Genomic DNA, 15,000 nt, shown 5'->3' with positions numbered 1-15,000 from the left:
GACAGATTGGCAGACATTCGAAAATCAGTGAAGTCAGCCACAACCGCAGACTTCATCAAACCAGACCCCCCACCCTGTCCTTTGCTTTCTCCCTCAGTGATCGAACTGTACCTGAAAGAGATCATCATGTCTCAATGGTGGCCCTGCCCATGGAAGAAGGAGAAAAACAAGCCGGGCTTTGAACACATGGGAAAAAAAACAATATCAGGAGGAGTACAGTCCCTCTTGAAAAACACATCAAACTGAAAGAAAACTGTAAAGATAAAGGAAAGAATGAGGCAAGGAAGAAGGGAAAGTAAGGAAGACAAAAGGAGGGAAAAAAAGAAAACGAAAATCTTGCCAGTCACTGAAGTGTGTGGCATTGTTTGCCTGGAATGGTTGAATGCAAAAAGAAAGGGATGCCGCTTTGACAAATCCAAGAGAAGTTTATTATGAATATGGCACCTGTAAGATGGTAAAAACCGGGTTACAGAAAGACAACCATGTATGACATGTAATCTTTTGAAAACTGAATGAAAACCTACAAAAGTATAAAAGAACCCTGTTGTAAAATGAAGTATGTACAATTCTGAGTTGCAGCATTATTCATGGGAAATGACAAACAAATATAAACAGAAGAAACCAAAGAAAGATGTTTCTCAAAAAATAAGCCAGGCACTCAAAGTTAGCTTCAGTTAGTTCATGTTTTCCTATGAAAACAAAACGATAAAAAATAAAATAAAAAAATGTACCATAGTTTTTTTCTCTTTTTTAATATTTTAATTTGTTTGCTTTTTAGAATTTTATAACACTGTTAACATTGAGACTAAGAGAAACCCCCCTTTTCTCCCATAGTTTTTTTTCTTCCTACTTGGCACCAAGTTCCTCATAAAAGAATCTGTATAATTGTACAAGAAATAGTTAAAAACACAGACACAGTTTTTGTCACAGGTAATGAAGTGATTTTTCATATTGTCATTTTTAAACACTATTTATCTGACAGCAGCTGAGATTAGTTTAAGATTAAATCACCAGCAATCATTTTTGACACAACACAGAAAAAACATTGAAGCAGCTCACACAGCTGCTCGGTTTGCAACATATGGGTGTATTTCCTGGTCCACTGTGTCTGTTTTTCGAAGCTGCCCCTCCCTCTCTCTCTCTCTCTCTCTCTCGCCCTCACCTCCTCCAAACCCCATTCATTGATTTGCCACATACAAAATGTTGGACTGCTATACACTATAGGGTTCCGTTTTCATTCTTGTCTGCTGACACCAAAGTTCTCCTGCAACCGCCTCCTCTGTTAAATCAAAATAATCCAACCTGACAATTTTTTCCTCTCAACTTTTTTTTTTTTGTCTAAAAACATTTATTTATCACGACCTGGGTTTGAGTTAACAGCAACATGTTTACAGAAACAAACCACAGACATTTCTTCTTTTTTTTTGAATTCCTGATAAGCAAAGCCTGATTCAGTTAAAAAGACGAAGGATCTTCCCCATCCCCCTCGCTGGACAGACTAAAAAACACTTAACTTCGACAAAGCTGCTGGACCGAACAAAATCAAGTAAAACCAAACAGTCAACTTAGTAAACATGCAATTTCAAAACACCTATAAAAATAGATTTATAGTGCGAAATATTTTTTTCATCTCTTTAGAAATCTTTAAAATTGTATTATTGTCCTGAAATACTACCATTAACGATTATTTTTTTTCAATATTAATTCCTGTGAGTTGCAGGGTCCTTGAAGTCAACAGGTTTAGCGGAGACCAATGAAATACACCCAATGCATACAAGAAGCAGAAAGGACTCTGGGAATGTGTTCGCAACTGAGGCTTGTATGGTTCCAGTCTAGTCGTTAAAATCTAAATGCTACATTATTTTTTGTTTCTCTTCGTCGTCGTAATTTTTCATAGGAGTAAATGCAAGCTGGAAACGGCAATCCCAGAATTCCTCAGTGGCAAAAATGGCTCCATAAAACCTTTGAGCTAGTTAAGAGTCTTTTTTTCTCTGAGAGAAAGAGAGGTCTGTAGAAAGACTACACCACAGCAAAAGCAATAGCTGAAACAGAAAGAAAGGGAAGTACAGACGAAAGAAAAAAGCAGCAAAAAAGGTGACACTACATTTGGGAAGGCCACCACACAAAATCCACTAACCTCAACTGGTTCACTAAGACTGCAGAGGGGATTGGGGAGGGAGAGAGGGGGGGACCGAGCTGCTAGCTGAAGCCCCCCACCTACGCCCATGACCGCCCCCAGACTAGAGAAATAGCACAGAGAAGACAAAGGACGAAACGCTACATCGGCTTGGTATATACTGCATATAGTAACACACACTGAAATCGCTATGGGTACTGACAGCCAGTGACACTTACACATTGTACACGTTTACGGGGTTCACGCTTGGTAATAGATGACTGGATGGATGGCTGCCAAAGAATGTAGTGACAGTATTTTCAATTTTATTACTATCGTTTCTCATTTTTTTCCTTTAACGACAAAAAAATCACAGTGTTTTAACACCAATCTGTGAATAATAAAAAAGAATCATCAAATTTTTTGGCAACGGTGGAGAAAAAAAAATAGGAATGCGATTTTTTTCAAAAACATTTTTTTTTACATTTCTGACTGAAATGCATGTCCTTGTATCAACATCCATGATATGTGGTTTCTGAGAGTAGAAGCATACAGTGGAAGGAAAAACTGATTTGTTGGGAGTTGGCAGAGATGCTGGACTTCAGATAACAAAGGGAGAGCTCGATAAAAGACAGAAATAATGGTAAAAAGAAGAATAATAAAAAAAATCTTCAAGAGAAAAGTGTGAAAGAAAAGTGTGTTTTATGTTTAACATTCATTTTCAAGTCTTCCATCCTCATTAGTCTCAGTCAGACTGAGAAAGTTAAGTGATTCACTTCAAACATGAAATTAGGAAAAAAAAGAAACAATACAATAAAATAAAAAAAACCAACCTGCTTCTTTTGTCTTTCTAGTGCCCAATTAGATTGAGCAGAACACGTTGTAAATCAAACAGGATTGGGTATGAGTAGAGTTTAGATAGGTAGTAAGGGTTGGTAAAAAAAAAGAAAAAAGAGAGAAAAACACGTACAGAAAAATTCTCCCCAAACAATCGTTTTCATCTCTGGCCCTTGTACAGTGCCTACACCGGTCAGTGGAGAGTGAGATTGTTGGATGATAGCACCATGGATCCGCAAAGTAGAAGATGGAACTGGGAATCACGATATCATGTTACCGACCTGTTCCAAAGTTCTGGCTTTTTTTTGATGTTGTAATTGTTCTTGCAGTAACATTCTATTCACAGGTCAATACCCGGCTGAAATTGCTTTTTTTAAGTAAGTGTATGATTTGCAAGTTAAATCTGAACTATAAAAAATGAAAAGAAAAACATTAATTTCTAAAATACTAATTCCCTCACATAGAAAGAATCATAAACCCCTTCAACTAGGTCAAACAGGGTAACATCCTTTTTGTCATCATATCAACCTTGATCACATCAAGATATGGTTTTGAAACAATCACAGTTTCTCGATATTTCTTTTTGTTTCGTTTCATTTTTTTTCTGCTGACATTCCCTTCAGTCACCTTTAAATATACAAGGCATCCGAATAAAGATGCAACAAAATTCCACTCAAATAAAAAGTACACCTCTTTCTGCCTACAGAGAAGTCCCTTTTAACCCCAGTGGTGCAAATTCTCTGGAGACAGAAGAAAAAAAAGTCGGTCAGCTTTGTCCATTCGGAGGAAAAATGTCACTGACACCTACAGAGCAGAGAGGTAAGAAAGAGATAGAAAGAGGAAGCCTAGAAAGAGTAGAGAGACGGGAAGATAGAAAGATAGAAAAAGACGTGAGAAGGGCAAATAAGGGGGGAAGGGTACAGACTGGGCAGAGGGGGCAGGGGGGAGGACCATACATTTCAATTCAACAAGCGCAATTGCTCGAAATTTCAAAGTGCTAGAATTATTTCAAATGTCCCTTTTACATTATATCTCACAGTCTCCCGCTTGAAAACACAGTTTTGCGTCTGTATTACTATTTTTTAAAGTTCATGTTCATGTTTTTTTAACGTTCATTTGTTCGTAACCTGTGTCTCTCTCGCTGTCTTTTCGGGGGAAAAGAGTCTTTCCAGTATTAACAACACAGTCAGATGATCAACACAGTAAGGTGGTCTCCTTGGTGGAGGATGTTGAGAGCCTTGGGAGCGCCTCGCCTCCACGCTGGCTCCTCCGAGAGCTCCTCAGTCCTCCTTGCGAGAGTCGAGCGTCTGCGTGGCGTGGATGCCGTTGCTGTAGACGGGGAAGGGCAGCGTGGAGAAGAGGCCCTCGGCCGTGGTGAAGACGTTGGCGGCGGGCATCTGGGTCAGACTGGCGCCGGTGACAGCGCCGCCGAAGGGGCCCGCCGACATGTTGAGCCGGTGCACGTGGTGGTAGAGCATCTCCATGGGCGTCTTGGGGTCGATGGCGAAGCCCGGCGAGTTGACGTCCACAAAGTTCATGGCGCTGTGCGCGTTGGGCGCCGCCAGCAGGTTGGCCGCGCCCTGCATGGCCAGCGTCACGTCGGCCGGCGCGTAGCGGATGGTGCCCGTGGTGTAGACGCGCGGCGCCCCCCCGGAGCCCGAGGTGCTGGAGGCAGCGGCGGCGGCAGCCAGGGTGCCCGTCACCCGGTGCACCAGGGGAAGCACCATGTTGCCCGCCTGCAGCCTCTGCAGCGCCTCCAGGTCGCCACTGTAGAGCAGGGAGCCCGAGCTGGAGGAAGAGGAGGAGGTGGAGGAGGTGGTGGTGGTGGGGGTGGTGGGAGGGCCTCCCGGCTGCTTGTTGTCCCGCGGGGAGGCCGAGAGGAGTGGGGAGGGCGGGGAGGAGGAGGAGGAGCTGGAGGGTGGCGCTAGGTTCGAGCCCACGCTGGAGGTGGAGTTGGGAGTGCCTCCGTTGGTGCCGCTTCCATGAAACCCCTGTTTCCGGGTGACACTACCACCACCGCCACCGTCAGTGCCTGGAGGGGTGAGCACCGAGTCGGGGATGGAGACCTGGAGTCCCCCTGAGCCCTGCGGAGAGGGGAAGGTCTCGCTGCCACTGCTGCCACCGCTGCCCCCACCACCGTTGGGGGGCTTGGTCATGCTGTAAGGGGACTCGTTGCGCGAGATCTCGCGGTTGGGCGGGTAGTTCCAGATGCTGCTGTCGTTGTCGAAGTTGATGGGCTCCGACATCTCCGTCTTGATCTTGAGCACCGAGGCGCTGGCCGGGGAGGGCGGGGGGAGGAGCGGGGGCTGCTCTCCGGCGCCGCCCAGGGCCATGGAAGAAGAGGGGCTAACGGCGGGGTCGTCGTCCTCCCCAGGGGACAGCCTCATCCTCTGCCTGCGCCCGCCGCCGTTCCACTTCTGCTTTTTCCGCCTCTTCTTGCGCTTCTGGTGCTTGCTGCTGGCGGCCGCGCCGGCGAGCTCGGCGATGCTCATGCCGCAATCCTTCGGGCTGAGCCCCGTCGGGTTGTCATCATCATCGTCGTCGTCATCCTCCTCCTCATCGTCGTCGTCGTCCTCCTCCTCGTCCTCTTCCTCGTCGGACGACGACGAGTTGGAGTTATGGTGGTGGGGGAGCTCCAGGGCATCGGTGTCTGCGTAGTGCTCCACCTTGATGTGCAGTCCCCTGAGGCGTCCTCCTCCACCACCTCCGCCTCCGCCCCCCACGGCCCCGGCCACGGTGCCCAGCCTCGGCTGCTTGTTCTCGGCCTCGCAGTCGGAGGCCTCCAGGCTGTCCTCGCTGTCCTGGCTCTCGGGGTTGCTGTCGCTGTCGGCCTCGGCCTCCTCCTCCTCCTGCCTCCGCATCATCATCTCCCGCTGCTGCTCGTGCGAGGGTTGCCGCGACGACGGCTTCTTGCTGTCCGACTCCGGGTCCTCGCTGTGCTCCGAGGAGCGGTTGCCCTTGCCGTCCGATTTGGAGTTCTCGTTGTCCTCTGGAATTGGGGGAGCGTGGGGGAAGACACATGCAAAGAGAGAGAGAGAGAGAGAGAGAGAGAAACACAACGACTTGATGAGTTGTACGTACTCTGGACGCAGAACATGGAGGATAACCAAAATGAGAGAACGAAAAACACAATGACTGGGCTCAGCTGTGGCTCAAACCGTAGGGGAACAAAGAAGGTTGGCGTCTGCGCCTTAACTTAGGATCGCTTGTTGCTTGGTGCGACTGTTCACCAAAAATAGTGATACTAGGACAGTCAAAAAAACATGAGGCTGGAGCAGTACTGGAGACATTGATAATGGACTAGGTCCGAAACGTTTGTAGCTCCAGATATTTTCCGTTGACTTCTTTTGTTAATTTGTTGGCCACAATACACTTTTTGAACCTGCAAGCCTTGTGTGCGCCTCATCTTTTTTGGACTGTCCTAGTATCAAACAGTAGGGGCACTGGACTGTTACAGCGGGGACCCAGGTTCGATTCTGGCCTGAGGTCATATCTTGGACACCCCCCCTGTCTCTCTCTCCCACTCGTTTCCTGTCCCACTCTTCACTATACTGTCCTAATAAAGGCGAAAAAAAGCTGCCCAAAAATAAATAATAAAAAAGAGAAACACAATGACTTTATGAGTTGTCCTCTGGAGGAGCACGTGGGGGAGAAGCTAAGCACACATGGGGCGGAAAAGACACACAAGGAGAGAGAGAAAGAGGAACACACAAAAGAGAATGAGTTAAAGAACTATGTGGAAAGAATAAAGTTTGAACTCTTGGCTGTTTCAAAAGTTCAAAGGAAGGAGTTCGACATTGTGGAACAGATAAAAGTCAAAGTTATAGTTGTACTGTCAGATATCCTCCCCATCATCACTCTCAGAAATGGATGGCCAGAATCCACTCCTCTACCCATCCAGCCATGCAATTCTTCATTTAGTCCTCCATCACATCTAGCTACCCATCCATCTATCCATCCATCCATGCATTCATCCATGCCTCCATCCATCCATAAATTACTCAATAAAATTGTTGGTTGGATGGTTGGATATTAATTTCTCTGTTATTTATAAAACAATGGATATTATACCGCTGCATATATCATGATACCACATACAGTATGACATGATTGTATTTTCTTTACATTTATGAACCGGTACAAGCTCTTTATAACTAAGGTGCCCACTACTAACACAGCTAACACAGCTAACACCTGCCACCTTCACTAGGTGCCCTGGTGAGAATGCTGTTCATTGACTTCAGCTCAGCATTCAATACCATAATACCACAACAACTCATCAGAAAACTGGACAAACTAGGTTTCAGCACATCCATCTGCAACTGGCTGCTGGACTTCCTGATGCAGAGACCACAAGCAGTACGGGTAGGGAATAACACCTCAAGCACCCTGACCCTGAGCACGGGGGCTCCGCAAGGTTGTGTTCTCAGCCCCCTGCTGTTCACGCTGCTGACACATGACTGCACAACGACCCACAGCACTAACCATCTAGTGAAGTTTGCGGATGATACAACACTGGTGGGCCTCATCACTAAGGGCGATGAGACCCACTACAGAGAAGAAGTAGACCTGCTGGCCAGATGGTGCAAAGACAACAACCTCCTGCTGAATGTCAACAAGACCAAGGAGATTGTTGTCAACTTTCAGAGGGTCCAAAAACAACTGCCACCACTGACCATCGACGGTGATGCTGTGGAGAGAGTGAGCAGCACCAAGTTCCTTGGAGTGCACATCAGCGACGACCTCTCTTGGACCACCAACACTACATCACTGGCGAAGAAGGCCCATCAGCGTCTCTACTTCTTGCGCAAACTAAAGAAGGCAAGTGCTACACCCTCCATCATGACAACATTCTACAGAGGAACCATAGAGAGCGTCGTGTCCAGCTGCATCACAGTGTGGGGAGGAAGCTGCACGGAGAAAAACAGGAAGACACTCCAGCGTGTTGTGAACACAGCGAAGAAGATCATTGGAGTACCACTCCCCTCCCTGCAGGACATTTACACCGCACGCCTCACCCGGAAAGCCGGCTTGCAAGCAGTACGATGCATAAAGCAATCAAGATACTGAACACTCAACCCACTCTCCCTTCACTGTCAGCCTCTAGCCAGCCAGGCCACTGACAACGCTCCCCCCCTCATCCCCACCACCATATCTGCGACTGAACATTCCACCTGCACTACTACATCTGTGACTGAACTTCCAACCTGCACTAACTCAAAACATACACATGCACACACACACACACACACACACACACACACACACACACACACACACACACACACACACACACACACACACACACACACACACACACACACACACACACACACACACACACACACACACACACAAGCACACTGCACTTTCTGCACTAAACCCAAACATACACACACTGACACACAACTCATACTCACACACATACACACACACACACACACACACACACACACATACACAGGTACACACACACAGACGCACACCGCACTTTCTACCTGCACTAAACACACACACACACACACACACACACACACACACACACACACACACACACACACACGCACACAAAACACATACAAACACACACACACACACACACACATACTGCTGCTGGTGTATTTAATAAAAACCTTTTTTAATTATTTATTTCTTCAAATGCTACTATTACTATGTCAGAACGCTATAAAGGACTTTTAGAAAAAGAACAACAAAATACCTCCTCTTAATGTATGTTCTCTACAAGTCTTCTGTTGTCCAGTCTTGCACTTTAAATGTCTGTATGAGCAATGTCTACGTCCATACTGTCTATGTCCATGTATGAGTACTGTCTATGTCTATACTGTCTATGTCCTTACCTAGATTAGTCTATGTCTGCATGGGAGAGCAAGAAACGCAATTTCAAATTCTTTGTATGACCAGTGCATGTAAAGAAATTGACAATAAACTTGACTTGACTTGACTTGACTTGACTTGAAACATAAGCATTTTGTGTTGTGAATTCAATTAAAACTAAACTTGTGTCACTTTTAGGGTTTTTTATATCATATTTCGTATAAAAATGCACAACACAGCCTTTCCAATGGTGATGGGTCACATGTCTTTGATAGTGGTTAATCCCCCACCACCTTGACTAGCGGAAATGATGTGGGAAACACTGCGGTACATTTATGTTTCTATTACAGTAATTAGATCATTCAAACAATTTGTGTATCAATTTGAACACTTACTCATACTATACACCATCAATAATACGTAATTACCATGTCTATTTAAAATATAGAAGTTGCCCGTTTATACAAGCGTTGTGTTCGGGGAGCAAAAACTAAAACTCCTAGCCTGTGATTACTCATGTCAAGTGTCCCCCTTCCTGCGGTGCCTGCTGCCTGTCCCCATGCCCCGCCCCCCTCTCCTGTCTTACATCCTGCCCTCCTGGAAGGAGCGTGTCTGTGCCGTGTAGTGCACGGCCGTGCTTTTTATCAGGAACTAATTGTACAGCTTCATTTGGGGGTTCTGCTGGCAACTCTATCCCCCCAGGAGCCTGTGGCACTGCCAGCCAGCCAAGCCAGGCCAGGCCAGTCTACTGCTGCGCAGTGCACAGACAGATCGTTCTGGCTGGGGTGCAGCTGGCACTAACCGTGCCCGCCAATCCACCCTCATCCATCCACCCCACCCAGTCAACTACCCTCCTATCAATCCATGCAACCCAAACCACACCACCCTGCCAACTACCCACACCAATCCATCCTCCACTCCCATATACACGCCATTCCCTTCCACCCCACTCATCCACCCCACCTAGCCAATCAACCCCCCTAGCCATCCATCCACCACACCCATGTCACACACACACAACCCTACCCTTACCCACCTAATCCACCTTCCACGGTCTCCACCCATCCACCCTCTACTCCCACAGACTCCCATTCACCTCCGTCCCCATCTGTTTCCCTTGCACCATCGAGCCAACTACCCTCCTCACCACTATCTCCACCCATAACACACACACACACACACACACACACACAGACACACACACACACACACACACACACACACACACACACACACACACACACACACACACACACACACACACACACACACACACACACACACACACACACACACACACACACACACACACCAACCACTCCCTGTCCTACTCCCAGTGTGAGCTGGCAGTGCCGCTGCACTACAAAAGAGACATGGAGGCCTGTGCCAACAGCCATGCCGATGGACAATGAGCTGGCACCGTCTCCTCCCACAGGTGTGCCCATGAGAGAGAGAGAGGGCAGGGGGAGGGAATGCGGAGCATCTTTAGCCAACTTCTGAAGAGCTATGCTACCCTACCAACACAGTACCTGCTGATGCAGTTTATTAATGTGTTCATGCTCTGCACAGCTGTCAGTGATGGTTACTGGGTGAATGCAACAATCACAGTCAACAATACCAGTCTGTCTATGGTGGGTGTGTGATGGTCACTTAAGGCCCTTCTACACTGCCCGTTTTCTACCCGGTATAGCTCGACACGGCACAACTCAGCCGTCGTTTATTGCTTCTATTAGTGAAGTACACCATGGCACAGCTCAAAAACCAGCCCTCGTTTTTTTTCAGCTGCCTGAACCGAGCTGAGTAGGTCCTGACACTGCCTTCTACCCAGAACGCCATGCGTCAGCTCGCCCTCACCGATGAATCAAAAAACAATCATGGCGGCCACCCGATCAACTACTTTAGACTTATCTTTAGTTTGACACTTTATGACTTTCTGAAGGCAGAAAGCAACATTGTAGTATCCAAATATGATGTCGCTCAAGCTATGTGTAACATAGAACCGATAGATTAGACATCTGTCATGCTAGTAACGTAAATAGCTATGTGTGCACCTTTTTCAATTTTTTCGTGCGCATGTGTGTGTGCGCACGTGTGTGTGTGCGCACGTGTGTGTGTGTGTTAGGTGCCGTTAGGGGAGGTGTTGAGGTGCCTGTGTGTGAGAGGAAGAGGGCTTATGGTACCGGAGTTATCCTTGAAGTCAGATTCGGAGTCGGAGGTCTCTGATGACTCGGATGCCTTCTCAGGGAGGTTGGGGAGTTGTGCGATATCCATGGGCACGTCTTTGTACTCCGGATTGCTGAAAGATGTTAAGAAAAACAAAAGGGAACGAGAGAGAGAGAGCGAAAGAGAGAGAACGATAAGTGAGGAAAGTAAGACAAAGAAAGAGAAAGGAAAAGAGGATGAAAAATGAAATAATTGAGAGAGACAGCACCAAATAATTAGTACAAATAATTATAAAACGCTAAATTGCACAACCAGACAAACAGAGACACACAAACACAGACACACACAGACGTGCAGTCATAGTCATCGGTAGTGGCAATAGGAAATGATGTGCGGGAGATTGTGGGCAGTGGCGTGAAGAAGCACACAGCGCGGCACTCTAGACCAGACTCTTCACTCTCTCTCTCTCTCTCTCTCTCTCTCTCTCTCTCTCTCTCTCTCTCTCTCTCTCTCTCTCTCTCCTCTTCTCTCCTCTCTCTCTCTCTCTCTCTCTCTCTCTCTCTCTCTCTCTCTCTCTCTCTCTCTCTTCCTCTCTCTCTCTCTCTCTCTCTCTCTCTCTCTCTCTCTCTCTCTCTCTCTCTCTCTCTTCTTCCTCTTCCCCACCACAGGATTGATCCTCCGGCTCCCAAAAGAACATCCCCTCTCTAATGATCTCTGACAAAGCCCTTGCTTAGTGCAGCAGAGGTGGAGGAAATTAAGCAAAGGGCCTTGGCAGGAGGGTGGAGGGTGACGAGAGAGGAGGAGAGAGGAGGAGAGCGGGGGTTGCAGAGGTGGAGGGGAGGGCAGTTGGGAGTTGGGTTTTGGGAATGGGGGAAGAAATCAACTTATTGGCAGCTAAGTGTTCTGCAAATTTCTTTATTCCCAAAAAGCTGAAGAGGATGTTCAGTGGAACAAATGCAGACACAGAGAGACACTGATGTGTGCAAAGAACAACACATGCACTTATACTGGATATTGATATATTGACAGATATTGGGCAATGCTCGCACATACCATACTTACGTTATTCACATTCCCATGTGCCCACACACATGCACGAGACAGACAATCAGACACACACACACGCACGCACGCACGCACGCACGCACGCGCACGCACACACACACACACACACACACACACACACACACACACACACACACACACCACACACACACACACACACACACACACACACACACACACACACACACACACACACACACACACGCACGCACGCACGCACGCACGCACTTGAGTAATAAACCCAATGCTCAATTTTCAGCAAAGACTAGCATGCTGACCTGAGGACATAGTTGACCCATATGATGTTCTTCTCGTTGGCGTTCTTGGCGTTGATGGAGATGGTGGCGCTGGACTGGATCCAGATGTAGCCGCCGTTCTTCTGGATCCAGCGGTAGTACTTGGTCACACACTGGCCCTTGTTCATCACTACAGGACAGGAGAAAACAGAGGACTCAACAACAGAGGAAGAGTTCAGAGAATACATACACTCTCTGTAGAGTACAGTACTCTTTATTAATAACAAAGTCAATTAAGAAAGATTCTCTATGAGGACTCTCATTCATCCATGTCATATTTATCCAAGTAGTACACCTATAGGCAACTAGACTTCTTTGAGTTTGAAGACATATCACTTGAACATTATTGTATCTATGCGCTTCAATAGATACAATAGATACAATAGATGAAAGATATAATGCTGAGAAGTAGAAGTTGTAACAGTTGTGTTAGAAAGTTCTTGCTAATGATCAAAATGTTCTTGATGTCCTCTGTCCACATAGTAATGCAAACAGACATGCCAATAAAGCAAATTTGAATTGAACGGAGGGGTAAACACAGGAGAGAAGCTCACAGAGGAGACTTTGTTGCCATCAGCAGCTGCATGAGATACACTGACATGCTAACGCTGTCCAAAGTAAAAGTAAATTCATGGTGTAAGTCATTCACTCCCAGCTGCACTAAATATATTGGAAAGATTTGGTAAGCTCTCAGGCTATAAAATTAACCTCTCTAAGAGCGAGCTTTTCCCACTAAATAATGTAGCTTGTTCAATGTCATTCAAAACGTCCCCTTTCAAAGTAACTTCTAAGTTTACATATCTGGGAATCAATGTGCCGGATAAATTCTCAAAGCTGTTTAAAGAGAATTTCCCCCCTCTTGTGGCAAAAGTTGAACAGCTCTTAAAATACTGGACTCAACTCCCCCTGTCTGTTGCAGGACGAATTCATTCTATAAAAATGTCGATACTCCCCAAGTTTACGTATTTGTTCCAGAATATCCCTGTTTTGATAGCTGTTACACCAATTAGTCCATTGTAGCCAAATATTATTTTACTGTGTCTCATACAAAGGACAGAGATTGTTTTGACACGTACAGCTATGAAAAAACCTGCAGTGATGAAAATGTAGACAACTGTAGTGAAATTTAAACTGTTTAACCCCATAACTGGACACTTCTCGGGTTCGAGTGCCGTGGCCAGCATGTGCCAGCAAAGGGCACTGCTTCCTTCTGCCAATGTGCCCATTGGCATTATGTCAGCTATGTTCACCCCCTCTTGCTAACACAGTACTCCACAGTGAGTGCCAATTCCCTTCTGCCCAGGTGCCTTCATGCCCATTGCCATCATGCCTGCCACCCCCACCTCCACCTCTCCCTTAACCACAGCAGTCCACAGCGAGTGGAATGCCCTTCTGACCATGTGCCATCCTGCCTGCCACCCCCCCCCCCCCATCCCTTTGCCTCTAATTCCATTCTACCTCTAACCTCAGTCGTCCACAGCGAGTGGAATGGCCTTCTGCCCATGTGCCATCATGTTTGCCGCCTCTTTCACCCCCTTCACTCCTACCCCATCCTACCCCTAACTGCATCACGCCAAAGCGAGCACCTGTTCTCTCCTTTTCATTTTAAAATATATTTTGAGCTTTTGTGCCTTTATTTGGACAGGACAGTGGGAGAGAGAGAGTGAAAAAAATGAGTGAAAGAGAAGACCACAGGTTGTACTCGAACACTAGGTCCTTAATGCCCTTTGCCAACTGAACCATGTGCCCCTTCACCTGTTCTCTTCTGCCCATGTGCCCATTGCCATGTGGCGTTGCGGCTGCCCCCCATCACACCTCTACCCCATCTCTACCCCATTCCTAATATACAGCACTGTACTCCTAACCACTTCATAGCACTGTACTGTACTCCTAACCACTTCATACCATGAGTCTGTTCTCTTTTGCGCCACCCCTCACCCACACACACACACCTCTACCCCACCCCTAACATACCGCACTGTACTCCTCACCGCAGCATGCCATACTGAGACTCTTCTCTTCTGCCCATGATGTGCCCGTTGCCATGTGGCATCATCATCATGGCTGCCAGCCCCACCCCCACCCCTACCCCTCCACCCCCACCCCTAACATACTGCACTCCTCTCCAGCCCAGCGAGAGCCTGTGGAATGCCCTTGTCCGGGTGAACTGGAGTGAAGACACGCGAACGAGCGGCGGCGATAAATTTGGCTAAATGAACAGCTAAACGGCTATCTCAACCAATATGTATCCGAATTAATCACTGCATGTGTGTGTGTGTGTGTGTGTGTGTGTGTGTGTGTGTGTGTGTGTGTGTGTGTGTGTGTGTGTGTGTGTGTGTGTGTGTGTGTGTGTGTGTGTGTGTGCTAAAACCAGAAAACGGCCCGGGCCTCCAAACGAGGTAGTAAATTCAAATTCTTTTCAGTTTAATTACGGGCGCTAGCTACAAATAGCTCTTTCCATAAAAAAGCGAGCCCCCCGCTATGAGGAGAGTGATTTATAGAGAAAGAAGTCCAGTAATTAAAACTATTAGGGCGCCTAATAGTATTGTTTAAGGAGAGACGTCCCAAGGGCTGGAGTAATTGACTGGTTTACCGACTTGCTTTCTTTATGGACAAATATAATAATATTAGTAAATTGCAAATGCAGCACCGGAACTGAATATATATGCAGTACATACTCCATGAAAA

The 15,000-nt window shown here is 46.7% G+C and overlaps 1 protein-coding gene across 3 annotated transcripts in view; it reads right to left on the bottom strand.

Moving 5' to 3' along the window:
• Window positions 1-4,165: 4,165 nt before the first annotated feature.
• LOC134435423 (neuronal PAS domain-containing protein 3) overlaps window positions 4,166-15,000 on the bottom strand; it is a 456,225-nt gene continuing 445,390 nt past the window's right edge. For all 3 annotated transcript variants that reach the window (XM_063184365.1, XM_063184366.1, XM_063184367.1), the window contains 3 exons: window positions 12,295-12,442; window positions 10,969-11,084; window positions 4,166-5,942 (listed from right to left, as the gene is read on the bottom strand). In XM_063184365.1, the coding sequence (XP_063040435.1) occupies window positions 4,234-5,942; window positions 10,969-11,084; window positions 12,295-12,442 (1,973 nt within the window). In that variant the 3' untranslated portion in view covers window positions 4,166-4,233. The remainder of the gene's footprint in view (window positions 5,943-10,968; window positions 11,085-12,294; window positions 12,443-15,000) is intronic.

The sequence above is a fragment of the Engraulis encrasicolus genome, chromosome 19, assembly GCF_034702125.1.
Source record: "Engraulis encrasicolus isolate BLACKSEA-1 chromosome 19, IST_EnEncr_1.0, whole genome shotgun sequence".
NCBI classification, from domain to species: domain Eukaryota; kingdom Metazoa; phylum Chordata; class Actinopteri; order Clupeiformes; family Engraulidae; genus Engraulis; species Engraulis encrasicolus.
This window is presented reverse-complemented; position numbering and strand designations above follow the sequence as displayed.